At 53.1% G+C, this 24,265-nt stretch overlaps 1 protein-coding gene across 12 annotated transcripts in view; it reads left to right on the top strand.

Moving 5' to 3' along the window:
* MARK2 (microtubule affinity regulating kinase 2) overlaps positions 1-24,265 on the top strand; it is a 57,416-nt gene that overhangs the window by 29,753 nt on the left and 3,398 nt on the right. For 2 of the 12 annotated variants that reach the window (XM_049713511.1, XM_049713513.1), the window contains 16 exons: positions 12,169-12,348; positions 12,589-12,642; positions 15,332-15,380; positions 15,693-15,758; positions 15,848-15,918; positions 16,138-16,194; positions 16,917-17,153; positions 17,593-17,712; positions 17,813-17,912; positions 17,990-18,102; positions 19,076-19,208; positions 19,390-19,571; positions 19,896-19,993; positions 20,787-20,948; positions 21,590-21,847; positions 22,884-22,910. In XM_049713511.1, coding sequence (XP_049569468.1) covers positions 12,169-12,348; positions 12,589-12,642; positions 15,332-15,380; positions 15,693-15,758; positions 15,848-15,918; positions 16,138-16,194; positions 16,917-17,153; positions 17,593-17,712; positions 17,813-17,912; positions 17,990-18,102; positions 19,076-19,208; positions 19,390-19,571; positions 19,896-19,993; positions 20,787-20,948; positions 21,590-21,847; positions 22,884-22,910 — 1,907 coding nt within the window. Of the gene's footprint in view, positions 1-7,291; positions 7,718-12,168; positions 12,349-12,588; positions 12,643-15,331; positions 15,381-15,692; positions 15,759-15,847; positions 15,919-16,137; positions 16,195-16,916; positions 17,154-17,592; positions 17,713-17,812; positions 17,913-17,989; positions 18,103-19,075; positions 19,209-19,389; positions 19,572-19,895; positions 19,994-20,786; positions 20,949-21,589; positions 21,848-22,883; positions 22,911-24,265 lie in introns of those variants that run through there. The other 10 variants (XM_049713517.1, XM_049713514.1, XM_033415187.2 and 7 more) reach the window with 7 other exon arrangements.

Genomic DNA, 24,265 nt, shown 5'->3' with positions numbered 1-24,265 from the left:
ATTAACTATAAAAGTGTTTTTTAAGAAGGCACTTACAATGGAAAATAGCTGTAATCTCATTTACCATATTCTCTGCTCCTAGGTCATGCACACAAACAGCTAGGGAGGAGAACTGTCGTTGCTACCAGAAAACGAACAGTGTTTGGCTTCAGAGGCAACCTAGGCCTAAAGTCAAGCTGCCATGTTCTCAGTCCCAGTGAGAAACTTGTGCTTTCCAATCTTCCCCACCCAGCTTCTGACAAATGAGCCCTCCTCCGTTTATCCGACGAGCTAGCCAAGGCACCTGCCCAGGTCATGGCCACTTAGTAACAGGATTCAGCAGTCTCTGCCCTTGGCCCGAGGTTGAGACTGCAGTGGTAGCGGCGGGCCCAGTGAGGTAGAAAGGAGGTACCCAGTAGGGAAGACAGTTCTAAAGAGTGTTTCCCCTGATATGTCAGGGGACTGTCCCAGGCTGCCTTCTCTCTCTCTGGAAGTTCTACTTGGCCTTCCTTTAATTAGCCCTTCTCTCCTGTAAGGCAGTGTCCATTCAGAATTCCTTTCCTCCAGCCTTATTCTTCATCTCCACCTAGGTTCATATCTCCTTAGACCCTCCCTCCTACCCAGCCACCCCCAGGTGCTCAAGTCCTTTTATGTCAAGCCCTCACCCAGAGTTTGAAGGTTAAGAAACCCCAGTTTCTACGGCCCACGCTCCTTGGAGAGCAAAGATACGTTCCTAGGTCCCATGTTGGAACACTGAATTCATTTTCCTATTCTGAACTCTGGTTTAAGTGTTAAGTATGGTTAATACACTACTTCAGATACAGTGGTGGGCCCTGATGGGGTGGGCTGGCCTGAGAATGCAGCCATCATTTGTAACATGCTTCTATGGAAAAATAGAACAGAACTTTTGGTAAGTTGGGGATTTCTTTTTTTAGTCTTTTGCCTGTTTTTTTTAAAGATTTTTAATGTATTTATTTATTTATTTTTTTATTTTTGGCTGCATCGGGTCTTAGTTGCGGCTCATGGGATCTTTGTTGAGGCATGCTGGATCTTCTGTTGCAGACTGCGGGCTCTTCCTTGCGGTGCACGGGCTTCTCTCTAGTTGTGGTGGATGGGCTCCAGGGCGCCTGGGCTCTGTAGTTGTGGTGCACGGGTTCCAGAGCGCGTGGGCTCTGTAGTTTGCAGCACGCAGGCTGTCTAGTTGAAGTGTGCGACCTCAGTAGTTGTGGTGCTGTGGGCTTAGTTGCCCCATGGCATGTGGGATCTTAGTTCCCTGACCAGGGATCGAACCTGTGTCCCCTGCATTGTAAGGTAGATTCTTTACCACTGGACCACCAGGGAAGTCCCAAGTTGGGGGTTTCTTGACTAATGTGCTGCAGCAGATTTGCATGTGCCTTGTGGGAGCATTCTCATTACTTTGTAGTCATAGCACCAGCTATCACAAAAGTTGTCTTTCTAGATGCCAAATGCCAAAGATAAACACGCACACACCACTTCCTACCCAGAAAGTTTGCTAGAGAGCTGTGTGCAGCTCCTGTGATTGTTCTGGGAACAGGTGAGACTGAATTCTCAATTTTGACTGATTCGACCCATTGTCAGGTAGCACCGGAAACAGGGGCGTCCCTCATTCCACAGCTCATGTGTCCTCACCTGCTTGGGTTTTCAATGATCTGTTGTAGGAGGAAGATAGCACCTCTCCCTGTGAGCAGGAACAGCGCGATGGGGGTTTGCTCATGGAAAGAGCAGCCAGTTGGAGTTTTAGTGGTCACGTAAGTGGAAGAGCCACATTGCAGCCTGGCCAGGTGGAGACAGGTTCTGAGAGTGGTGGTGCCAGCCTTAGGTGGTTTCTATTACTTCTTGTCCTGCTGGAGCTCTGATCTCTGACCATGGTGACTTCTGGGGCAGCAAACTTGTCCCAATCTTTTTTCTGATATTTCCTCTTCCTTCTTCAACTCCCTCTTTGAAACTGGAGGAGTAGGAAGGTAGTAGTTTTTCCACTTCCAGAGGAAGATGCAGTGGAAAGAGGCACATGTCTTATTCAGCACCTTCCAGTGTAGAGCTGGAACCAGATAAGACCCAGAAGGCCTGTTTCCCGGCCTCAGCATAAAAACATTTTAAGGAAACCGCATTGGAAGGGGCAGAGACAAAGGGTTAAATCTGCACCCAGGTAGAAAGGCTGTTGCATAAACGCTGAGAGAGGGGTTTTTTGTTGTTGTTGTTGTTTTAGATCTCGTGCTTCTTTTTTATTTTGTGTTGGCAAAAACCCCAGGAGAAGATTGGAGATTCTGGGAGGAGGTGATTATGCTGGGTGAGTCACCTGAGCTCCCCAGCTGCCGTTTTTAGTCCCTCTGCTTTTCTGTAACAGGAGGCAGTTTGGGGAGGGTGGCGGCTGGGTGGGAACGCCGTTTGTGCATTGGACAGAAGGCAGGTGTATATGGGTGAATTTTTTGGCTCTCTAGGGTTGACAGGGCCTTGCAATCAGTACATTGGTTCAAAGAGGAAATATTAAAGCAGCTCTCGGTGTGGCAAACAGTAAGTAAATGTCTCCTAAAGTCACTGTCACTTCCCCAAATCAGTAGCTCTTAGAATGGCTCAAGCTGCATTGCATTGTCACAGCAAGACACAGTGGTTTTGGTAGCAAAGCAGTGGAGGGATTGAATGTGGAGAGGCAGAGAGAACTGTCTGAAGTGGGAGGGCCTGGTGGTTGTTGGGCAGCAGGAAGTTCGAGGAGAGGGATCCCCCTCTGTGATGAAAGGAGGGCTTAAGCTTGATTGAGGGGAGCCAGGGATGGGGGTGGGCGCTGCTGGTCCTCAGCTGTGCCTGTATTCTGAGCCTGCCTCCAGTTCTCCTAGGTGACCACCTTTGCCTCAAGCTTTGTGACAGATGAGAGTTCCAAGGGGCTTGTCCCACCTGAGAGAAAGCTTGTTAGTAGAACTGACGCTCCATGGATGTCATCCATTTTGGGGAGAGAGGATCTCATGACCCACTGCCCACTTGGATGTTGTGTGCGGAGTACACTGATATGGGTTATTGGCATGTATCCCAGAGACTGTCACGAAGATGCCCCAACATGTTTTCTTATTTATTCATTCGTTCACCTTTATTCATTCATTACCTTACTGAATACTTCCGCTCTGTGTTATAGACATTGTTGTGAGCCATGAATCAGACGGACCGGGGGCCTTCCCTTTATGGTGTAGTCTAGTGGGAAGGACAGACAGTAACCAACCAACTTCAAAGGGCAGTAAATGCCCTGAAAGAGGGGAAAGGGGTCTTCTGGCCAGAGGTTTTGATCTTCCTTCCTCTGCCCTTGCTTATCTCCTTGGGGGAGGAGGGGAGCAACTTTAGGGATCAAAAAGTTGTACCACTTTTATTCTGTATATATTCCATGAGTATTATAACGTGGGGCACTGTTAGGCACTAAAGGCATACAACGGTGACCTCTGACTTCTCAGAGCTCAAAGAGGGGGTGAAGGCATAGAGGCACAAAGTCAGAAGAGCTGAATGGGTACAGATAGGATGCTGTGAGAGTCAGAGAAGGGAGAGATCACTCTCAGCTAAGAAGGTGTCTGGATAACTATTTGAACAAAGGGATTTGGGATAAACAAGGGATAACAGGGTTTACTTACCTGGATCACTTAAAAGAAGGTATTATATGAGATCTGGAGCCTTTTAGTGTGTGTGGATCTGTGTAGCTCTTCATACCACAGTTCCAGTCCATTCCCTACGCAGCAGCCAGAGTGGTGGAGCTGGGGTCCCACCGCGGGTCTGTCTGACTCCAGAGTGACACCCTTCACTACCACACCACATACAGCCAGACAATGAATGTGCTAAAAACAAACTACTGGGCAAAGAAAAGGAAGTTGGAGGGAGGCCCAGGCACCTCAGCTTCACTGGTTAGTCTCCCATCAGCTCCCCACAGTCCTCTGTAAAGCGAGCCAGACCTTCCTGCTGCAGGCTGCCTTCTGCCTCCCCCAGAGCCCTGGGCTGCTGGCAGGCAGGCTCTCCTGTGATATGGAGGAACTTGTTGGTCTCCATGGTTACGGTAACCCACTGGTAGGGAGGAGCCGAATGGAGTGCGAGGCTGGCAATGTGAGCTTCCCCCAGCCCTTGGCACCATGTGGTACTGGTATGTTGGCCGTTTCTTGGACCTTTTCTGAGAGGAAGGAGTTAAGGAAATGATGAGGAAGGGAAGAGTGGGCACACCTTCCTCCCGCCCTGGGCTGCTCAGAGGGCAGAGGCGTGGCTGCCTTCTCAGTCACCCACTTCTCTTGGCAGGAGTGGTGTTAGGAAGGAGGGTCCTTTTTGTCTGACAGCCCAGCCATGGTAGAAATTTGACTTTCCTCATTCTAGAAGGAATACCAGCTTTGCTACACTGGTACTTGTAGTCAAGTTCTTAGAGATTATAGCTCTTCTCAGGGCTCAGAGAACCCCTGTAGATGGGAGACAAAGGTCCCTGCCTGAAAGTGAAGAGAGATCTTAGAAAACATGGTCGAGACCTTACTGCGCACCAGTGACCGTGGTCAACGCTGGCGTGGATTTTCTCATTTCATCTTCACACTAATCCTGTGAAGTGGGAACAGCTAGTGTCCTCATGTCCCAGGTGAGGAAACTGAGACCTAGAGGTGCCAAGTGATCTTGCTGGTGGTGTTCGGTGAGCTGGTAAGGAGCGAAGGCAGGGCCCCCACTGCCTCCGGCTGCCTCCAGAGCTCTGCTGTGCTATCCTGCCTGCCTAACAAGTAAGCAGAGATACCATCGTGAGTCGAGACGTGTATGGTTCCCCTCCTCTCAGTCTCTAGAAGGCAGGAACCAGATCTCTCTGTACTTTGCAACAGGCTCCAGAGGTGGGTGCTCAATGAAGGTTTGCTGAACAGGGCAACAGTAATTGGGGACTGAGATAGAGACCAGGCCCCAGTGAGCAGATTCTCAGGGATAAAGTGTGGAAGCTTCTGAGGCCGTGGTTGCTCAGTAGAATCCACCATTTTTGAAGAGGACCCCAGCATTTCAGGTGGCTCAGAAGACAGGAGATTTGAGGGGTGCTCCTTGCACCGCAGCTTCCATGCATGAAGGGGCTGTAGGTGGCTCAGCTCGGATCTCACTCCAGGTCAGTTCTCACCTGCCGGACTTCCCAGGCAGGCACTGGCTCTGCTGTGGCAGCTTTGAGGCGCATGGGCTCCCTGCATGGCCCAGGCTGCAGTGCTGGTCTCCCAGCCTTGGGGTGAGACTTGCAGCTTAGAGAGCTGGAGGGCAGCGAACCACCTTGCTTTTGGCTTTGCTTAGGCCACAGGCTGTGCTGGCCTCCTTTGTCAGGGAGGCATCTACCCTGGTTGGAAAAAGGGAGCAGCCCTTTGGCAGTTTTACACAAGCCCACCTCCGCTCTGCGACGGAGTATTAAGGGATGGTGGGGGTTCCCCAGGTGGAGACATCACGGTTCCTTCTGGGGCTGGGGGTGTACATCCAGACTCTGCACTGGTCACTGCTTACCAAGCTTTACCAGAGCTCTCCTACCCAGAATGCTCCGCTGGTGTATTGACTCTTGGCTGTTGAGAGTGACAGTTGCTCAGGATCAAAGGATGCAAAGAAGACTCCTGGATGCAGTGAAGGAGGAAGGGTTAAAGAACTAGTGATTTGCCATGTGACGTTTCAGCTCAGTCCCATCCTGTCTCTCCCCAGCCTCTCTGAGGTCACTGCTTGGTACTTCCTCAGTTTACAAAGCCCCTTACTGCCCCCCAACAAATAAGATTGAGGAAACAATCCTTCTGTCACATTGCAAAATCCTGGAGACTGGAAAATGAAGCCATTTGATCCCGCTCTGGCATCTGAGTGGAGGGGCAAGCCTGAGCCCAGGGTCCAGAATAAAGCCTGACCTCTTCCACTGAGATGAGGGCCCACTTTGGGAAGGAGTGAGAGCAGGGGGTGCTGTGGGACCACCTGGGTAGGCCTTTAAAACAGCCCCAGCCCCCCACTGGCCTTAACCCGGATGTTGGCCTTCCTGCTGTCCCAGGCACCTTTCCGGAATCTTCACATCTTTCCCCTCTTCCTAATCTGTGGAGGAAGAGCGAGGGACTCATTCTTCTGGGAGAAATAAGAGCAGATTAGGCTTCAGAAGCATTGAAGAGGAGCTGGTGAAGGGGACCGTGAGGAACAGCAGAGTGCTGGAGTGGGCGCGAAAGCCCTGGGCTCCAGTCCCAGTTCTGCACTGGGAGGCTGACCTTGGGCAAGTCTGTTAACTTCTGTGCTTAAATTTCTCATCTGTAAAATGAAGATGCTCCCTATCCTGTAGGTTTACGGTGTGGAGAACATGGGAAGTATGTGCCAGCAGATGGTAGTACCAGAAATGCCGAATCTGTTGACCAGGGTTCATACATAAGGTGAACACTGAGTAGCACGGTCTCCCAGGTGTCTGTGCTCAGGTGCTGTGAGGTCAGTGGGAGGCTTTGCCCTTCCCTAGAGGGGTTTATGGCTTCCCAGCATGAGATCTTTAAAGAGTTGCTTAGTGGGAAAGACCCTAGCCTCGAGTAGTGGAACAATGTGAAGTTGATCTGGCGGCCAGAAGAAAGGCCGAGACCAGAACACAAACGGGGAGGGCTCCAGTTTGCCACAAGGACAGCAGATGCCTGGACAGCAGGGGCTTGGCTGGAGGCAGGTGTGAGGAATGGCTTCCCCTGCTGCCCCCAGGCCCTCAAGAGTTCTCAAAGAAAGCAGTATTGGGGTGGGGTGGGGGGTGATGGAGACTTGGAGGTGGGTGGGAACCTGGAGATAGACTCCCAGAATCAGGGCTGGAAGGGATTTAGAGAAGCATTTGGTTTGTTCCCAGCCTTTGGGCAAAATTTAGGATTAAGCATCTCATTCTCTATCAGTGACAAAGATTCTTAGTCTAGAACCCACGGACCTAAGGGGCTTCACAGGGTTCCTGAATCTCCTGATATTATGTCCAGAATACTATCTGTTTAAGTGGAATGTGCATTTTTCTAAGGTCAAACACTGCTTTTTGTGAAGTAGGAGGTCCACGTGCCACTGTTGGATGGCTAGTTTCTGCTCCCACCCCGCCCCACGGGTGGTTTGCTGGCGCTCTCTGGGTCAGCACGTCTGATTCACACATACTCCTCCCGCAGATTTGAGCCCGTACCCAGGTCCCACCTGCTGCAGGTGAGATAATGGCTTTATGACAACCTGGGCTGGCGTTAGTCTCCTCCTCACCCTCTCCCAGCTGTTACCCAGCAAAGCACCTTGGGGAGGGTGGGGCAGCCCACTTCCGGAGAGGGGGAGGGGAAGGGAGAAGGAAGTTGATCTAAACCCGCCTCTTACTCTCTCTGTCTCCCTTCCTTCCCGTTAGCCTCCTGCCCCTTTCCTCCCACCTTGCTCCTGGGTAGTGTCCGAGGACTGCATGCATCTTCTGGCTACCAGACCCTGGCCCACAAGAAGCCGCAGGGCTTTGTCCCCGTTGCTCTGCTTGCCAAGCCTGGGCTCTCTCTGCTAGTGGTGGTTTCGGTTGCGACACAGTCCAGGTTCCCAGGCAGGAGCCGCTTGGCCTGGCTGCTTCGCTGCTTTTCACTGACGAGGTGGTGGAAGGAGTCGCCTGCTTCAGCTGAGTAAGGGTGGCTGACGGAGCCAGGAGCCCCCGCCCTGGGCCTGGCTCTTCCCGGCCTCTGTACTTTGCCCTCACTGCCTGACAGATCCTGCTGTGGGCTCTGCTGAATGGAAGTCGCTGGTAGTCCTTGTCCCTTTCTCCAGCCGGGTATGTTTCCCCCCTTTTTTTTTTGCTGTGGAATTGCCCCCTCCTCTTTCATCCGTCTCACCCCAAACACAGGATCTTTGAAGGGTTGCTAAATGGAGCCAGGCAGCAACTAGCACAGGGAAGTGCTCCTCCTGGGAAGAGGCATTGGCTGAGAAAGGAAGAGGCGGCAAATGCCCAGAGAAGACTCTCCCCTTAGGTCGAGTGAGCAGGCCCAGCCAGAGTGAAGGGAACGGGCTGGTGACAGGCAGAGGCCCAGGGAGGGCGCACGAGTGCTACAGTGAGGGGAGACGGGTCTGGGGCGGCCGCCCAGGGCCAGTGCCCAAGGGACACTTTTCCTCCATTCCACAGTGCCCAGGCTTACTCTGCCTCTGGCCAGGGAGTACCTGCCTATCCCCCTTCCCAGCTTGGCCCCCTCCCGGCCCCAGGGAAGTCTCAGGACACTCGAGGCCAAACCTGAGTGCAGAGCCCCAAAGCGTGAGCTTTTCTAGGGGAGAACTGTTGGTCAGGGCCTCCAGCATTAGGGAAGGGGCCCTGCCTACCTGAGTCAGCGCCGGGCCTCTCGGGGTGGAGGCTGTCTTCCGGGCAAACGTGGCAACATGCCTAGGCTGAGTTCTGAGATCCAGGTTGAAGGGCCCATTGGATATAAGACTTTTTTTTTCATCCTCATGTCCTGCCTTCTCTCCTCTCGATTGAGGACCTCAGAGCTGTTTAGGCCCTAATTCTGAATCAGGCCTGCTTAGTAACCTGCGTGTTCTGCCATTTGGTTCCAAATACTGCCTCACAGGGTGACCCCTTGTTCTTTCTGAAAGCTGCCTGACAGCCGTGGTGTCTGCTTTCAACAGACTGGCCTCAGACCTTTGGGGCCTGGCTATGGTGTGATGTCAGCCAGAGCTTTGAGGATGTCTGGTGTTCGATGTCTTACTGTGTGCAAGGAGGACGGAGGTGGGGGGCAGAGCATGGCTCTAGCTAGATTCTGCTTAGTTGGCCCAGAAGGGCAGCTAGTCTTCAGCCCCCCACCCTGTTGGTGAGATCTGGGTCCAGGTTACATGGGCCTAGTCGAGAAGCAGGGATGGGACTCTCTCTCCGTGATAGCCACCCACACCCCTACCTCCTCTTCAGCCTTCAAAGAAGCTGCCTCTCGTGGGGCCTTGGTCCAAGGAACATTTCCTACTAGAGACTTTCTCCTTTCTCTGCTTCCTCACCCTGTCCCACATCCCTGCTGTGGGAAATATCTCACAACATAGAAGAGGCAGAAGCGAGTAAGAGAAGGACTGTGTCTTTTGAGTCCTGAGAGTTGGGTAGTTCGGTCCTGAAACGGGAGTGTGTGACTTTTAGAGCAGGGAATCAAAGAGCACGCACCAGTGTTCTCTGCTTCTCTGGGTCCCAGACAAGCAGAACCTTCTCTTTGACTGTCCTGGATACCTAGCTTGGAATCAGCCCTTCACAGCCGCCCTGTCGAGTCCCCTCCTGTGAAGGCTGAAGGTGCTGGTGCAGGCCAGGTGGCTGATGCTCAGCCGGGAGGGCCAATACGTAGCATCTCTTGGCCTCCAGATAGGCTGCAGCTGGCTTAGGAGGGCTTGACTGAGATGCAGAAGTCTTGTTGACAATGAGACTTCCGGCTTTGCAAATAGGCTTTGTAGTATTTAGGAACTAAAAATAATGGTATTCATGGTGGTTCTTTTTTGAGCATTGGATAAGGCATTTTACATATTTTCTGTCACCTAATGAATGTGAAATAGGGACTACTTTATCTCCACTTTACAGATAAGGAAACTCATGCTAGTAAGTGGGGGAGCCAGGACTGGAACCTAGTTCTGTTGGACAGAGCTCCTTGGCACCCACTAGACCATCTCCTGACACCCACGTGTGGGATCATCCCACGTCGGTCATCTTTTAGATGATTTCCTTCCTGCTTTGTAATAATCTCATCTCCATCTTAAGGATGTTGTTGATAATAATAGAGTTAACACGTGTTGAGTGAGCGGCAGATTCGGGGCTTGAACCTGGCAGTTTGTCTCTGCGTCTGTACTCTTAAGCACCCTCTCTGTCCCAGTAAGGAGGAGGGTTGTTGCTGTTCCTTGAAGTTCTGTGTGCAGCTGAGCCTCTGGGTGTGGGGAGGATGCTGTCCTGCTGGGCAACACAGAGCAGCCCCTGGAGCAGGAAACGTGGAGAGGGATGGGCAGAGCAGAGCTCAGGATAGGCAGTAGGGTTCCCAGATTTGGCTTCAGGGAGCAAAGGACCCAAATCCTCAGGTAGACACTAAATTCTCATTGCAAAACTTTGAGGACTTGGGGACTGTCAAGACCCTGCTGCCTTGGCTCATATCCTCAGGAAACAGGAGAGCGACAGTTTAGGAGGTGATTTAGAGGTTGCCGAGGAAACTTTTCACCCATCTTCCGATCTTGGAAGTTGGGGCAGAGGGAAGTGTTTTCCTATTCATAGCCCCTTAGGGCTGAAAAGCAACAGGTTGGGGAAGCATGCTTCTTGCCAAGGAACCCTGGACAGTTCCTTGGGTGGTAGCAAGTCATTTCTTTTCTCTGTGGTTTTTGAGGGCTTCACTTAGAGCCAGAAAAGGACCGTGAAAGAAAGAATTTTGAGTCACACTTCTCTGGTCACCCTGCTCCCCTCCAGATGGTTTCCTTGAAGTTTCAGGGCAGCTCTGGATGGTTCTGCAATGAGGCTCTGGCAGCACTTTATCCCCATCATGCTGGAGCAATGGCATCAGGTGTTCTGGAAGAGGCAAATCAGTGCTCTCGACCAGAGTTAGGCCAGATGCTTAACAGTGGGATTGTTCACCCGTTAAAGTGTACAATTTAGTGGCTTTTACTAAATCCTCAGAGCTGTGTATCCATCACCACAGTCAGCATTTCATTAGAATATTTTCATTACTGCAGCCCTTAGTTGTCACCCCTAAGTCCCCTCGCCCTCCTCAGCCTCCTCAGCCCTAGAGTCTCTCTCTTGTCTCTATGGATTTATCTACTCTGGACATTTCAAATAAATGTAATCATATAGCCTGTGGTCCTTTGTGAACAGCTTTGTTCACTTAGCATAATGCTTTCAAGGCCCATCCATGTTGTAGCATATGTCAGTTCTTTTTTTTGTTTTTAAGTTATTTTCTTTCTTTCTTGTGGGGGGCGGGCGCTGCGTTGGGTCTCCGTTGCTGCGCACGGGCTTTCTCTAGTTGCAGTAGGCAGAGGCTACTGTTTGTTGCAGTGTATGGGCTTCTCATTGCAGTGGCTTCTCTTGTTGCAGAGCTCCGGCTTTAGGCGCACAGGCTTTGGTAGTTGCAGCGTGTGGGCTCAGTAATTATGGCTCGCGGGCTCTAGAGCACAGGCTCAGTAGTTGTGGCTCACGGGCTTAGTTGCTCCGCGGCATGTGGGATCTTCCCGGATCAGGGGTGGAACCCATGTCCCCTGCATTGGCAGGCGGATTCTTAACCACTGCGCCACCAGGGAAGTCCCTTCTTTTTTTTTTTAATTGCCAACGAATATTCCACTATGTGGATATTTCACTTATCAATTGACAGACATTTGTGTTGTTTCCACTTCTTGACTATTATGAATGTGTGATACTACGAATGTACATGGGTGTGCAAGTTGCTCTTGGGTATGTAACTAGGAGTGGAATTGCTGGATCACATGGAACTCTACATTTAGCCCTTTGAGGACTGTACAGGTCTTCATACAGATGTATGTTTTCATCTGGACCATACCTTTTTTGTGTTATGTTTATATACCTGTTGGTGCCAGTTGTTGTCATTTCTGCTTCCTCACACCCTTATTTGAGCTATGGGATATCTAAGGAGGGCAGAGGGTGGCCTTGCGCAGACCCTGTCATTCCATTTTTTCATTGCACAAGTATTCATTGAGCATCTACCCTAATCCAGTCTGTCTAGGTGCAGGGATGTATCAGTGAATAAATGATACATGCCTGTCTTCATGAGCTTCCATTCTTGCCGGATAGACAACAAATCAATGTAAAGTGATACATAGTAAAGAGAAATGTAAAGTGTTGGGAGGCAGTGAGTGCTTTGCAGTAATTCTGATCGTGCTCCTGCGACTTTGAGATGTATCCTTATCAAAGTGTGAACAGGCGACGGGGAGGACGGTAGACGGCGCTCTCCCACATGAGGTGGAGGAACTGTTGGGTTGTTACAGGGGATGTGTTGCCAGGCAGTGGAGCCAGTGATGGGACAGCTTAGGTCCTAAGCTCCAGCGCCCACAGGATGTTGACGTTGGACCTTAGGCTGTGCTCTTTTGGCGTGAAGGTGGGCGCTCTTCCCACCTCCTTTTATCCCCCTGCCTTATGATTCTTTCTTTGCATGCCTACCAGCCTCCTGGAGTCTGCCCCCATACCCCAGCCTCTTGCGTTTTTTGCAGAGAGCTAAGGGCAGTAGTATGGGGAACCGGAAGGGCAGCATACTCAAAGGTGTACATGTTTCTACCCTGCAGCCCACCTTGGGACACCTCGACTCCAAGCCCAGCAGTAAGTCCAACATGCTGCGGGGCCGCAACTCAGCCACTTCTGCTGACGAGCAGCCCCATATTGGCAACTATCGACTCCTCAAGACCATCGGCAAGGGTAACTTCGCCAAGGTGAAGCTGGCTCGGCACATCCTTACTGGGAAAGAGGTGAGCTTTGGGGTTGGGGACGTGGCAGCATCTCCCAACTGTTGATACCCCAGCAGGTAGTAGTGGGACTTCTACCACAGCCAGCCTTTTGTTTATCAGGCAGAAATGAGATCTGAACAGATAGGGGTGCTAAGAGGGATAGGGCCAAAAGGAGGCAGAAGTATAAAGGAGGAAGTAGATTCGAGTCCTGAGTTTAGCCTGGTCAGAGAGGTAATCTTGGGCTTTTTATCTCTTGTTCAGGTAGCTGTGAAGATCATTGACAAGACTCAACTGAATTCCTCCAGCCTTCAGAAAGTAAGCACACAGTACCTCCTGTCCCTTTCTAAACCTCTGTCAGGAGTTAATGATCTGCTGACCCCATTTGGACCTCCTCTTGAACCCCTAATTCAGAATCTCTGGTAGTTTCACTGTTCCCACCATCCCTTTCCGTGGCTCTGCTATCTTTAGGGTTTGGGTTGGATCACCTGTGTTGGCTTCTCCTGATTGAGCTTCCTGGCCACAGGCACTGGCTCTTTTAGAAGTCTTTCTGCCCCTTTCCTGCCCCTTGGCCTACCTGTCTGACCTACGTCCTGCATCTTGTTTTCTTCTGGCCTGTGACCAGCCCTATACACATGTATATAGCCATTACTAGAAACACATGCAGTTAACTGTAAGATCTGAATGATCCAGGGGAGTGGCTCTAGACGTACAGGGGTAAGAGGAGGCAGAGAACCTGCCACTGGATTCTGTGCCAGCTACATTTCAGAGAATGGGTATGGAAGGCTGGGGTTTTTCGAAACTGAACTCCAGTTTCAAGCCTCTTACAGTGCGTGCAGATTAATGACAGGTCCTCCCAGTTTTCCTTCTCACTTCTAGGCTTCTTTTGACTAACAGTTGCAGAGTCCTTTGCATGTAGTCTTTGCTAGATGAGGTTGAACTTTTCCTTCCCTTCTTGACTTACAGTGGAAAACTGAGGTCTTACTTAGCTGGTTGGGGAACCCTCCAGGTGAGACCACATATGTAGGAGTGAGAAAAGAAGGCTTTCATTTGCAGAGGAGGGACGGCTTACTAGTGACTGGTTGGTGTAGAACTGGAAACTGTCTGCCCTCTGCCCCCACCCTGGGCTCCGTCAGTTAGGGGAAGGAAGAAATCTCCCGTCAGCCTCCCAAAAAGCTGTCCCTGTTCAGGTCAGTGAGATTTCCTCATACTCCAGCTGACCCTGGCTCAGATTTTCTGACCTTGATTAACCTAGTTCTTTGCATCTTGTGGCAGATTGAGTTTTTCTTTTCATGAGCACATTGTTACTTGAGTTAGGAGAGGGCATAACCTGATGCTAACAGCCAACTACAGTGAGATTGGGAAGCTTGGGACTGGAGGTTGGGAGCTGTTGCTGAGAGAGACACTCACAGAATTAGTGTGAGTTGAGGTGCCCTGACATGCTGACAGCCAAAACCAAGGTGTTTCCTATTTTTTGTTACCCCTGGGATCCCCTCACAGTTCTTTGACTCAAAGGAAACATGGCTGTCATCACCAGGGCTTCCCTGCTGCTGGGAGCTTTCCGGAAGAAAGGGAAAGAGGGCTACTCTTGACATGTTGGCTCAGACCTCACAGAGTAGAAGCCAGCTTTGTGTGGGCCATTTGGTCTTTGGAGCAGTTTAGCCTGCCAGAGTCAGCTAGGCCATCTTACTTCCCACCTCTTTTTTCTCCCTGCCTCTTCCTGACTGGCTGGAAGCAGCAGCACCAGACAAATGCAGCCATTTTTAAAGCCTTTGAACACACTCCATTGCCAAGGGCAGTCTGATTCTGGCCAAATGACTCTGTTTAAATTTGATCCCAGCAATGATCCCTAAAGGACAAACGCTGAAGAAGCTAACCTCTTCAGGGTTCTAGACAAGCTCAGAAAACTCCACGCTCTCCTAGGAGAACGCCCTTTCCAGGCCCATTATTGCCCCTGAGGTGGCGTCCAGGATTTTTTGCCTCTTCATCCAAGATAACTATTGGGCGTGGGAAGAAAGCAAGAAAAACCTGGGCCCTAACAAGAAAAGGGAGCCAAGGTCAGAATCAGGTTCTTGAAGATTGGAAAACCTGTCTCTTCTTTTCCTTTCCAGCCCACAAAAGCTCTGGGATCTCATTAAAGGAAAAGAAAGAAAGATGTGTTCACTTTTCCCCATAAAATATAGCCTAAATTAGGTCTCCATACCTCCCCTCTCCTTAAAAACAAAAACAAAACACAACACAACTAGTTCTGCTCCTTGTGCAAACGGTGAGGCCTAGAAGTTGCAAAAAACCCCACCTCCAGTTCTCTGGCCCCCGCAGAGGGGATGGAGTTCATTTCTGTCATCTTTCTTCATGGAAATGTATGGTTTGGAGTCCCTGATTTTGTTTCACAAAGAGAGCGTGAGTGTGTGGAGGTGGATTTGATTAAAATTGGCATCAGCTATATATAGGAGTGGCTTCTTCTGTCACCACCCCGAGGCCCAGGAGAGAAAGGCGTACCCACTAGTGCAGAGCCCTCTGACTTCTGTAAGTCAGAAGGTGGTGGGCCTCTTCAGAGGGGCCCCTTCAGAGCTCCCCTACCTCTTCACACAGACCAAGCTAGAGTCTGCCTTGTCAGTGAACTGTAGAAGCAGCTCAGGTTCTAAACGTTCATGTACGTGGGCTCACGCGCCCTCTTTCAGAGGCATGCAGCCAAAACCCGTCTGCTGTTTGGGGGCTGGATTTGGGGAGACAGCACCCAAGGGTGCAGCTGGCTCGTCCAGATGCTGCCCCTGAGGGTACAAGTCATGAGAGCCCAGCTTTCCTCGCACTGACCCTTCTTGCTCTCCTTCCCCGCCATGTCCTTCTCAGCCACTGGGGATGGGCATGGAGGATCTGGACAACTACTCTGTTTCTTTTCCCTGCCTGTTTTCTCTTTTGGAAAAAGAATCTTAGCAGTGGCTCTGTTTGGAGGGGACCTGAGGGGAGCAAGCTGAGCAAGCATGACCCCTGGTATTTTATTTTCCAGCTGTTCCGTGAAGTAAGAATAATGAAGGTTTTGAATCATCCCAACATAGGTGAGAACCAGTCATCATTCCTTTCCTCTTCCCCCACAGCAAGGCTCCACTTCCCAGCATGTGGCCCTTCTCCCTGAGGCACATGGCCTTCTGGAGTCTGTAGTCTTCAAGGATGCCTCTGGGGAACCCAGCTCAAGATCCAGCTCTGCCTCTGGAGCACAGGGCTGTCCTTAGTGGTGTGGCTGCCTCGAGAGGAACCTGTCTTTGGGAGAGGAGGAAACTTTGATTCCTGGGATGCCCCTGTACGTGTTGGGGCTCGATGTGTGGCCCCTGCTGCTTCTCTGACTCATAGCTTGGCCTTTTCTCTTGTAGTTAAGTTATTTGAAGTGATCGAGACTGAGAAAACTCTCTACCTTGTCATGGAGTACGCTAGTGGAGGTAGGTATGGAATTGCCTCTTCCTGCTGTGTCCCCACCTTCCCCAGCCCCAGCAAGCTCTGATGTAGACCCTGCCCCTGTCACTTGCAGGAGAGGTGTTTGATTACCTAGTGGCTCATGGCAGGATGAAAGAAAAAGAGGCTCGAGCCAAATTCCGCCAGGTGGGTGTGACTCCCTCCGTGGAGTGTGGGCCCGACCTCTGCTTTGGGGGGTTTGGCATACAGGGAGGAGCTGCCTGTCTGTAAGCGGCATCTGGAGGGTCCTTTGGGCTTTGCTTATCTATGTGGCTGCTTCGAACTCGGTCACAGGATCACAGCTCCACCAGCCCCTGTAGCCCACCTTCAGGTGCCCCTGAGCTGACCCCTCTTCCTTCCTTTCAGATAGTGTCTGCTGTGCAGTACTGTCACCAGAAGTTTATTGTTCATAGAGACTTAAAGGTAAGGCGTGCTCTCATCTCCAGTGTCTTTGAGTCAGGGCTGGGTCATTCACCCTCTGTTAACTGTGACATAACCATTACACCCTGAGTGTTCAAGGAAACACCAGCCTTTAATTTTTTGGAGATGATGAGGAAGCCCCTAGGGCTGCTTCTGACATAGGCCTTATGACTGGACTTAGGATCCCATTCCAGCTAGCGAGGAGAGGGTCTCTGCCATTTCACCTCTCAGCCCTTCACCTTCTGGTGCAGCCAGGCGTGGCAGGAGGGCTGCAGGCAGGCAGCCTGGCGGCTGACGGAGGAAGCAGTGCTGACTGTTCCACAGCTGCGTCACAGCTGCTTTGCAGATGTGCAGCACACTCATCTCTTTCACTGAGCTGTTAGCATGTGAGACTACCTATGAGTCTTCCTGGCCCCTACGTCCTCGCAGATGTGACCATGATTAACCCAGGCCTGACAGGGAAGCTTTGCACAGCTCACCGCGTCTCTGAGCCTTCAGATCCCAGCTCTCACGTGGCTGCCTGTGTGAGGAGCGGCCTGCGCGGCCCTCCTCCAGCCCAGCCCAGCCTCTGCACACTGATTGGAGGCCTGCCCTGGAGTTGGTGGGAGAAGTTCTAACATTGAAGATGACTTCCTGTTTGTTCTTCCATTGCGCTCAGCTCCTTCCTGTCCGGTGCCTTAGTGTGGTCCACTTGGTTCCCTGACGTTTTCCTTCTTACCTCCCAGGCAGAAAACCTGCTCTTGGATGCTGATATGAACATCAAGATTGCAGACTTTGGCTTCAGCAACGAATTCACCTTTGGGAACAAGCTGGATACCTTCTGCGGCAGTCCCCCTTATGCTGCCCCAGAGCTCTTCCAGGGCAAAAAATACGACGGACCTGAGGTGGATGTGTGGAGCCTGGGAGTTATTCTATATACACTGGTCAGCGGATCCCTGCCTTTTGATGGACAGAACCTCAAGGTGGAGTGAAGTGCAGGCTTAGATCATGTGTACTCTCATTTCTTCTCTTGGCCTCTGGTTTTATCCCTGACCTCTCACCTTTGCTGCTTTTCTACATTTTTCCTGAGCCAGAGCTTCAAAGAAGGGCTTGCAAAAGGTAGCAGCTATTAAAAGCCCTCTGCACCCAGCAAAATAACCTCAGTTCCTCTCTTGAGGGCTGGGATAAATTGTATGTCCGTTCACCCCTCCAAGGTCCTCAGAATAGCAAGCCTCGGGCTGATCAAGCCAGAGGGCGTGGGGTATTTGACATCACCGCCTCTCGAGTGAGGTGCCTTGTCCCAGGCTCTCTGCCTCTTAACCATATTTCATTTATATCTGCCTGGCCAGTCTTAAGCTGTTAGGAGCCTGGATATTAGGTTCCTTCCCTTGGCCTTGGGTGATTTAAATTTCCCTCCTACAGGAGCTGCGGGAGCGGGTACTGAGGGGGAAATACCGTATTCCGTTCTACATGTCCACAGACTGTGAAAACCTGCTTAAGAAATTTCTCATTCTCAATCCCAGCAAGAGAGGCACTTTAGAGGTGAGCAGCCTGAGCCCAGCTGGTAGGAGGTCCTGGGTTCCCGAGGAAACCTCCAAGCTGAGTCTTCCTCTCTGCCCTCCCCCTTCCCTTTACTCCCCAGCAAATCATGAAAGATCGATGGATGAATGTGGGTCACGAAGATGATGAATTGAAGCCTTATGTGGAGCCACTCCCTGACTACAAGGACCCCCGGCGGACAGGTGAGGCTGTGCTGGGCTGTGAGGTTGAGCCTGCCTAGGACTCAGGACCAGCCTTAACTGTATGTCCCCCCACGCAGAGTTGATGGTGTCCATGGGTTACACACGGGAAGAGATCCAGGACTCGCTGGTGGGCCAGAGGTACAACGAGGTGATGGCCACCTATCTGCTCCTGGGCTACAAGAGCTCCGAGGTGTGTGCCCCCTGCTCCATTCCCCGTCTAGCCAGCCTCTCTGTCGGTAGTATCCCCATGCTTCTAGCAGCTATTGAGGGCAGAAGCTCATCTCTGAGTAGGTGTGCTCTCTACTGACTAATTTTAAGCCTCATCTCTGGTGGTGCTAAGGTCCCCTGGCTTTTGCTTTCACTAATTTCCATCAATAGTTCAGTAGGGAAGCTGGTGGGGTCTGGGCCTGGGTCTGGGTTTCCATACGGGTGAGTAGATCTGGCTCATTCTGTGTTGGTTAGACTGGGTCTAGGTCATTCTGGCTGGGTCAGTTCTGTGTTGGCTCTAGAAGTCTCTGACTGTTTCGATATGTTTGTGTCTCTCTGTATCTGGAAGTCTGGGTTCCTGGGTGCTCTGTGTCTGTCTTACAGGAATCTTGAGCCTGTGTGTTGCTTCTGCCTAGAGCTTGTGTCTGGGTATATGTATCTGTGTGCATGTACGTCCATCCTCCTGTCTGTGCATCTGGAGGCTTCGTGATTATTGTTCTGCTCGTATGGGTACCCATGTCTGCGCCTGAATCCCTGGGTCTCTGTGGGAGTAGGGCCTTGTTCACCATCTGTGTGTCCCCACATCCACTCGTGGCCTCCCCGTCCTGCGCTCCTCCTGGTGGTGCTGGACGCCCTTTCTTGATTCTTGACTTAGCCTGCTCAGGAGGTGTTGGGGGGTGTCTCTGAGTCTGAACGTGCACTCTTATGTGTGTGGTGTGTGTATCCCACTCTGAGGGCGGGGTTCTTTTTGGGGAGGTTGGTGTGTCTTTGACTGTGTTTTTCAGGGTCTGTGTTGGGACTTGTCTCCGTGAGTGTTTATTTAGATGCACGTTGGTCTTGCAGGGGGTATGTCTCGTGGGAGCCTGGGGTGGATTTGTGTCAGGCAGGAATGTGTAAGTGCGGTCATCCCTAGGCAACTGTTCATGACTTCTGCCCTCCCTTTTGTGTTCTTGCAGCTGGAGGGCGACACCATCACCTTGAAACCCCGGCCTTCAGCTGATCTGACCAATAGCAGTGCCCCTTCCCCCTCCCACAAGGTACAGCGCAGCGTCTCAGCCAACCCCAAGCAGCGGCGCTTTAGCGACCAGGGTGAGTACTTCTGGGAGCTGCAGGTGGGGGACTCACCCCTCTCCTGATGGGTTCTTGGGGCTTTGGATGACACAGCTGAGTTTCCATCCCTGTTCAGCCCTTATTAGTAGCATGTCCTTGGGCAAGTCACTTAACTTCCCTCCAACTTGCCCTTACCCATTCCCACTGTCCTCTGGCCCAGCAGCTGGTCCTGCCATTCCCACTTCTAATTCCTACTCTAAGAAGACTCAGAGTAACAACGCAGAAAACAAGCGGCCTGAGGAGGACCGGGAGCCAGGGCGGAAGGCCAGCAGCACAGCCAAAGTGCCCGCCAGCCCCCTGCCTGGGCTGGAGAGGAAGAAGACCACCCCCACCCCCTCCACGGTGAGCCACGCCCACCCCCTCCCTCCTCCTGGCCAGCCCCACCTCTCCTCCCCATCCTCCCGGCTCCTGCTGTGGGGCCTGCCCTCTCCAGGCAGCTCTTTCCTTAATGCAGACCCAGCTCCCTTTGGCTGCCTACCTGACCTTCCGCCCCGGGGCCACTTCAGCTTACTGTAGAAAACCCTGCCCCACAGGGTAAAAGCAAAATCCGTTCTTTTCCCAGCCCGACTGCTCGTGGTGGAAGGGGGAGGGGGAGCAGGTTTTGTGAACCTGCCAGTAGAACACTTTGGTTTTCTGTGATACCACTCTGCCCTTTATTCCCCACAGAACAGCGTCCTCTCCACCAGCACAAATCGAAGCAGGAATTCCCCACTTTTGGAGAGGGCCAGCCTTGGCCAGGCCTCCATCCAGAACGGCAAAGACAGGTGAGCAGGCCTGGGCCCTGCCTGCCGTATTTCCCGGGAGCCACCTCTCCCAGCGGTGACGTCTGTCAGCAGCACCGTCTTCCTGTCCTGCCCCCTGGAGTCCCATCCTGGCTCTGTCCAGTCCAGCCTTCCACACGCCAGCACCTCCTCCCTGCTCTCCCCACCCCCTCCTCCTCTCCCCTGTGCTCCTGTGACCGCTCCTTACGGTGGACCGAGTGTGACTCCATGGTCATCTCAGCTGCCTTCTTGCTTCTTGACTGCAGCCAGGGCGTGGCAACTGCACTCTTCTGGGCGTCAGTGCCTGAGGGGCCCCAGCTCAGGGCAGGACCGAGAGATGCCCACCTGAAGCGTGCACACATTGAGGGTGACTCTAGCTGTGCCCATGAGAGCAGAGCCCCCCTAACCTTGACCGTCATGTTGAGTTCCTGGCTCCTTGTCTTCTGAGCTTAATGAAAATTCCCCTTAGCAACACGCTGCTCTTTCTGGCGACAACACATCCTTGTTCTTAGAATTTCTAGGAGACCAGTGCAGCCCGGAGGCAGTTGCCTCCTGTTGGCTTCCCTGCACTCTGGGTTTCCTTCCCTAGGCTCTGGCCTGCCTCGCCTTCCTTACTCCTTACTTACCCTGCCTCCCTCGGCTCTGACTTGTGCCCCGTTGCTGCTCCTGGGCCTGACCTGCATCCTGCCGAGGCTCCCCAGCTCTGGCCCTTCCCGCCCTGCCTGTGCTTCCTAACCGGAGCCTCCTGCCCCCACCCACCCCTAACCCAGGCCTCTCCACTGCTTTTGTCTCCTAGCCTAACCATGCCAGGGTCCCGGGCCTCCACGGCTTCTGCTTCCGCCGCGGTCTCTGCGGCCCGGCCCCGCCAGCACCAGAAATCCATGTCGGCCTCCGTGCACCCCAACAAGGCCACTGGGCTGCCCCCCACGGACAGTAACTGTGAGGTGCCGCGGCCCAGGCAAGTGTGCTGGGGCAGCTGATACACCTGCTGCCCTCAGCCCACCCCCACCCCCCCGCCCCCCACAATTTCTTCCCACCTGGGGGTCCTGCTCTGTTTTTGGCATCTTAGCCACAAGAGATGGCTGTCCCCTGCAGCCAGGAAGTAGAGGACACAAAAAATAGCTTAATGCCCCTCTTTTCCTCCAGTTCTCCCTCTCAGAACAGATATGCAAGAAGCCGTCCCGAGGCTCCAGAAGGAAGCCTTTTTGTTCTGAGCCTTCCTGGACTTCCTTAGGACCCCGGGGACAGTCAGCATCACAGGGACTCAATCCTTGAGGGTTGGTCAACATTGTCCCCTTGAGGTTCCAGACTGCCTAGCTCCCAAGGAGCCTCTTCTCTCCATCCTGTACTGCTCTCCACACACATATCCTTCCCTGCCTCCCCTCCCTCCCCCAAACCATCTCCTTCCCCCTCCACCCAAACATCTTCCTTACTGGTGTCCTCAGTGGTCACACCCCTTCCTTCTGTGTCCTCTGTGATGGCTGCCTCTGCCCTAGCGTCCCCCTTCCCTTTCCCACGCCAGGGAGCTCCAGATGCTCGGTGCTGATGGCGTTCTCATGCCCTGATGCATTTCCCCACCCCCCACCTCTTTTCTCACAGCACAGCCCCCCAGCGTGTCCCTGTCGCCTCCCCCTCCGCCCACAACATCAGCAGCAGCGGTGGAGCCCCAGACCGAACTAATTTTCCCCGGGGTGTTTCCAGTCGAAGCACCTTCCACGCTGGGCAGCTCCGGCAGGTGCGGGACCAGCAGAATTTGCCCTACGGTGTGACCCCAGCCTCTCCCTCTGGCAACAGCCAGGGCCGGCGGGGGGCCTCGGGGAGCATCTTCAGCAAATTCACTTCCAAGTTTGTACGCAGGTGAGTAGGGGGCCTAGGGCGGCAGAGAGGCTGAGGCCAGGCCTTCCACCTTGCCTGGGGGTGGGGATGAGGACACCGGGGGTTAGAGCTGGGATCAGGTCCCAGGGTTAGAAACCTCAGGAAGCCTAAGAAATTGAGTCTTTGTTGGCACCTGAGATGCCCAGACCCATCCGTCCCTCTCAGGCCTCCCCAACTCCTTGTTCTCTGGCCCGAGCAGATGGCCGATGCCGCCTCCTCTCTAGGAGAGTGTGAACTCAGATGCTAAAATAAAAGCCCCCCTCGTCTCTCCTGGGTTCCCATGGAAACTTATATTTGGTGACGCAGCTGCAAAGTCATGAGGCCTGAGCCAGGCTGGGCCGGCAAGGAGAGTTTCTCCTGGTCTCTTGTCTTGCCCCCTTTGACCTCCTTTCTCCCCACCCAGTCGGTTTTGTCTGGCTGCAGCCACTCCCCTCTGCCACGTTCCTCTGCTGGGGGGCTGGGGGTTGCCAGGATGAAGGCCATAAATGAAATAGCTGGTGGGGGCCTAGGATGGCTCCCTTGCAGCCTGAGGCACTCTGACGCTTTCCTACGTGGGAACCAGGGTGAAGGTTCTCTTCGTGAGGTTTCTCACGCCTGGCCCCTGATGACCCAAAAGGACAGCGTTGATTCTTGAGGTGCATCCAGTAATGTGGCCTCTTGGGCTGCTCCCTGTCTCCATCCCACCACTTCCTCAACCATCTTAGTGTAGCTCAGGAAGCAGCAGGAGCCTTGGAGAGAACAGGTTTGCCTGCCCTTCCTCCTGCACTTCATTCCACTCAGCTAGAGTAGCCAAGCCATGCCCCTTTCCAGCCCCGGAATGCGGGTGTAGGGCTGCAGGGTGGGGCGTGAGCAGATGGGGATGTCTGGGACTCTAGTCTCGCTGAGCGGCTCTTCCACAAGTGGGGTAACCCTTGAACCTGTAAAGCCCACTCCCCACCTGCTTATCCACATACTGTCTTGTTGGTTTTTTTTTTTTTATTTCTTTTTTTATTTTGTCTTTTTTTGTTTGTTTTTTTAGAAATCTGTCTTTCAGGTTTGCCAGAAGGTAGGCGTTGAGCCCGCTGTGTGTGCGTCTGTGTCCTGTGTCCTGCCTCCATCACTAACTCCCCTTTTCTGGCTCTTGCTCCCTCCTGCATCTGCTAAACCATGTCTGTGGGGTCCTCTCTCTGCCATCTTAAAGGGATGAAGACGGCCTCTGCCTGGGCGGCCCACAAGGCCACGTTTGCCCACTCAGGGCAAATGACTCTGAAAACGATGGGCCTGTCCCCAAGCAAGGGGGACCTTCTCAGGGAATTCTCCCTTTAAGATTGTCTCCTTCCCCCCAATCCCCTACCCTGGGTTTTGGTCACAAGCGCGTTGGGTTCCTTTTCCAGCCCTTTCTCGTGTCTGTGCATGCGCTCTGAGGAAGCTCCACCAGGGTCGAAAGTGCATCTGGGATGGTATCTCATTCTGGGTCTCCTGGGCTTCCCCTTCCCTGAACTTCAGGGCTGTGTGGCCTCTTGCCCCTGTCCTCTGGGATGGCAGGACTTTGGAGGTACTACAGGGACACTGGGGTCTCAAGACTTCAGCCTGACGCCTCCAGGCCGAAGGAGCCTTTGCCTCACGAGCGGGGCACAGCACCCCCTTCTGGCAGCTCCTGCAGAACTAGGCCGACCCCACCCCCACCCCAGCATACCTCCTACCTCCAGACGTTTCTGGATGAATCAGGCTGCGTCCTCTCTGGGCTGTGTTCTCCAGTTATGGCCTGTGACTTCCGAAGAGCCAGAAGCTGGGACATTCTAGGGCAGGGGCCGTCTACCCCTAAGCCCTGGCCAAACAGTGGGAGATCCCCCCTCCCTCAGGCGTCTCCCTTCCTGGGCCAGCTCCTGGCTGTGCCACTCCTGGCCCTGTCTTCATCCTCTCTGGTGGCCTGGGTGGGCCAAATACCAAGCTGAGGACCAAGGGCCAGGTTGGGAGCCCTGGTTCCCCAAGGCCGTCAGCCCAGCCCCTTTGGTGCCCCAGCTGACAGAACGACGGCCAAGACAGGGTGTTCAGGCTTTCCCCCTTCCACCCGCTGCTCGCCACCCAGCTCTTCACTGCATGGCTGGCTGTTGACTCATGGGGCCCCAGTGGGGGCCTGCCCTGCAGGGTACCTCCACCCACAGGGCAGGAGCCAGGTGGGGCCGGAGAGAGCAGCCAGGCTCCTTCCCCTGCACGGCCCAGGCTCCCTGCTCGCAGTGCACTTGTTTGCATTCGTGTGTCTGTTGTGTCTTTGTGTTCCTTTTACATGTGCTGCCGCTGCTCTCTCTCACTCCTCCTTACATCCTTGCCCTCCTCTGCACTCCCCAATTTCCCAGCTCCAGGCACCCATCTTCCAGCCAGGAGCTGGAGAAGCCGCTCAGCGGGGCCAGACCTCTTCCC

Source organism: Orcinus orca, chromosome 8, assembly GCF_937001465.1.
Source record: "Orcinus orca chromosome 8, mOrcOrc1.1, whole genome shotgun sequence".
In the NCBI taxonomy this organism is placed as follows: Eukaryota; Metazoa; Chordata; class Mammalia; order Artiodactyla; family Delphinidae; genus Orcinus; species Orcinus orca.
This window is presented reverse-complemented; position numbering and strand designations above follow the sequence as displayed.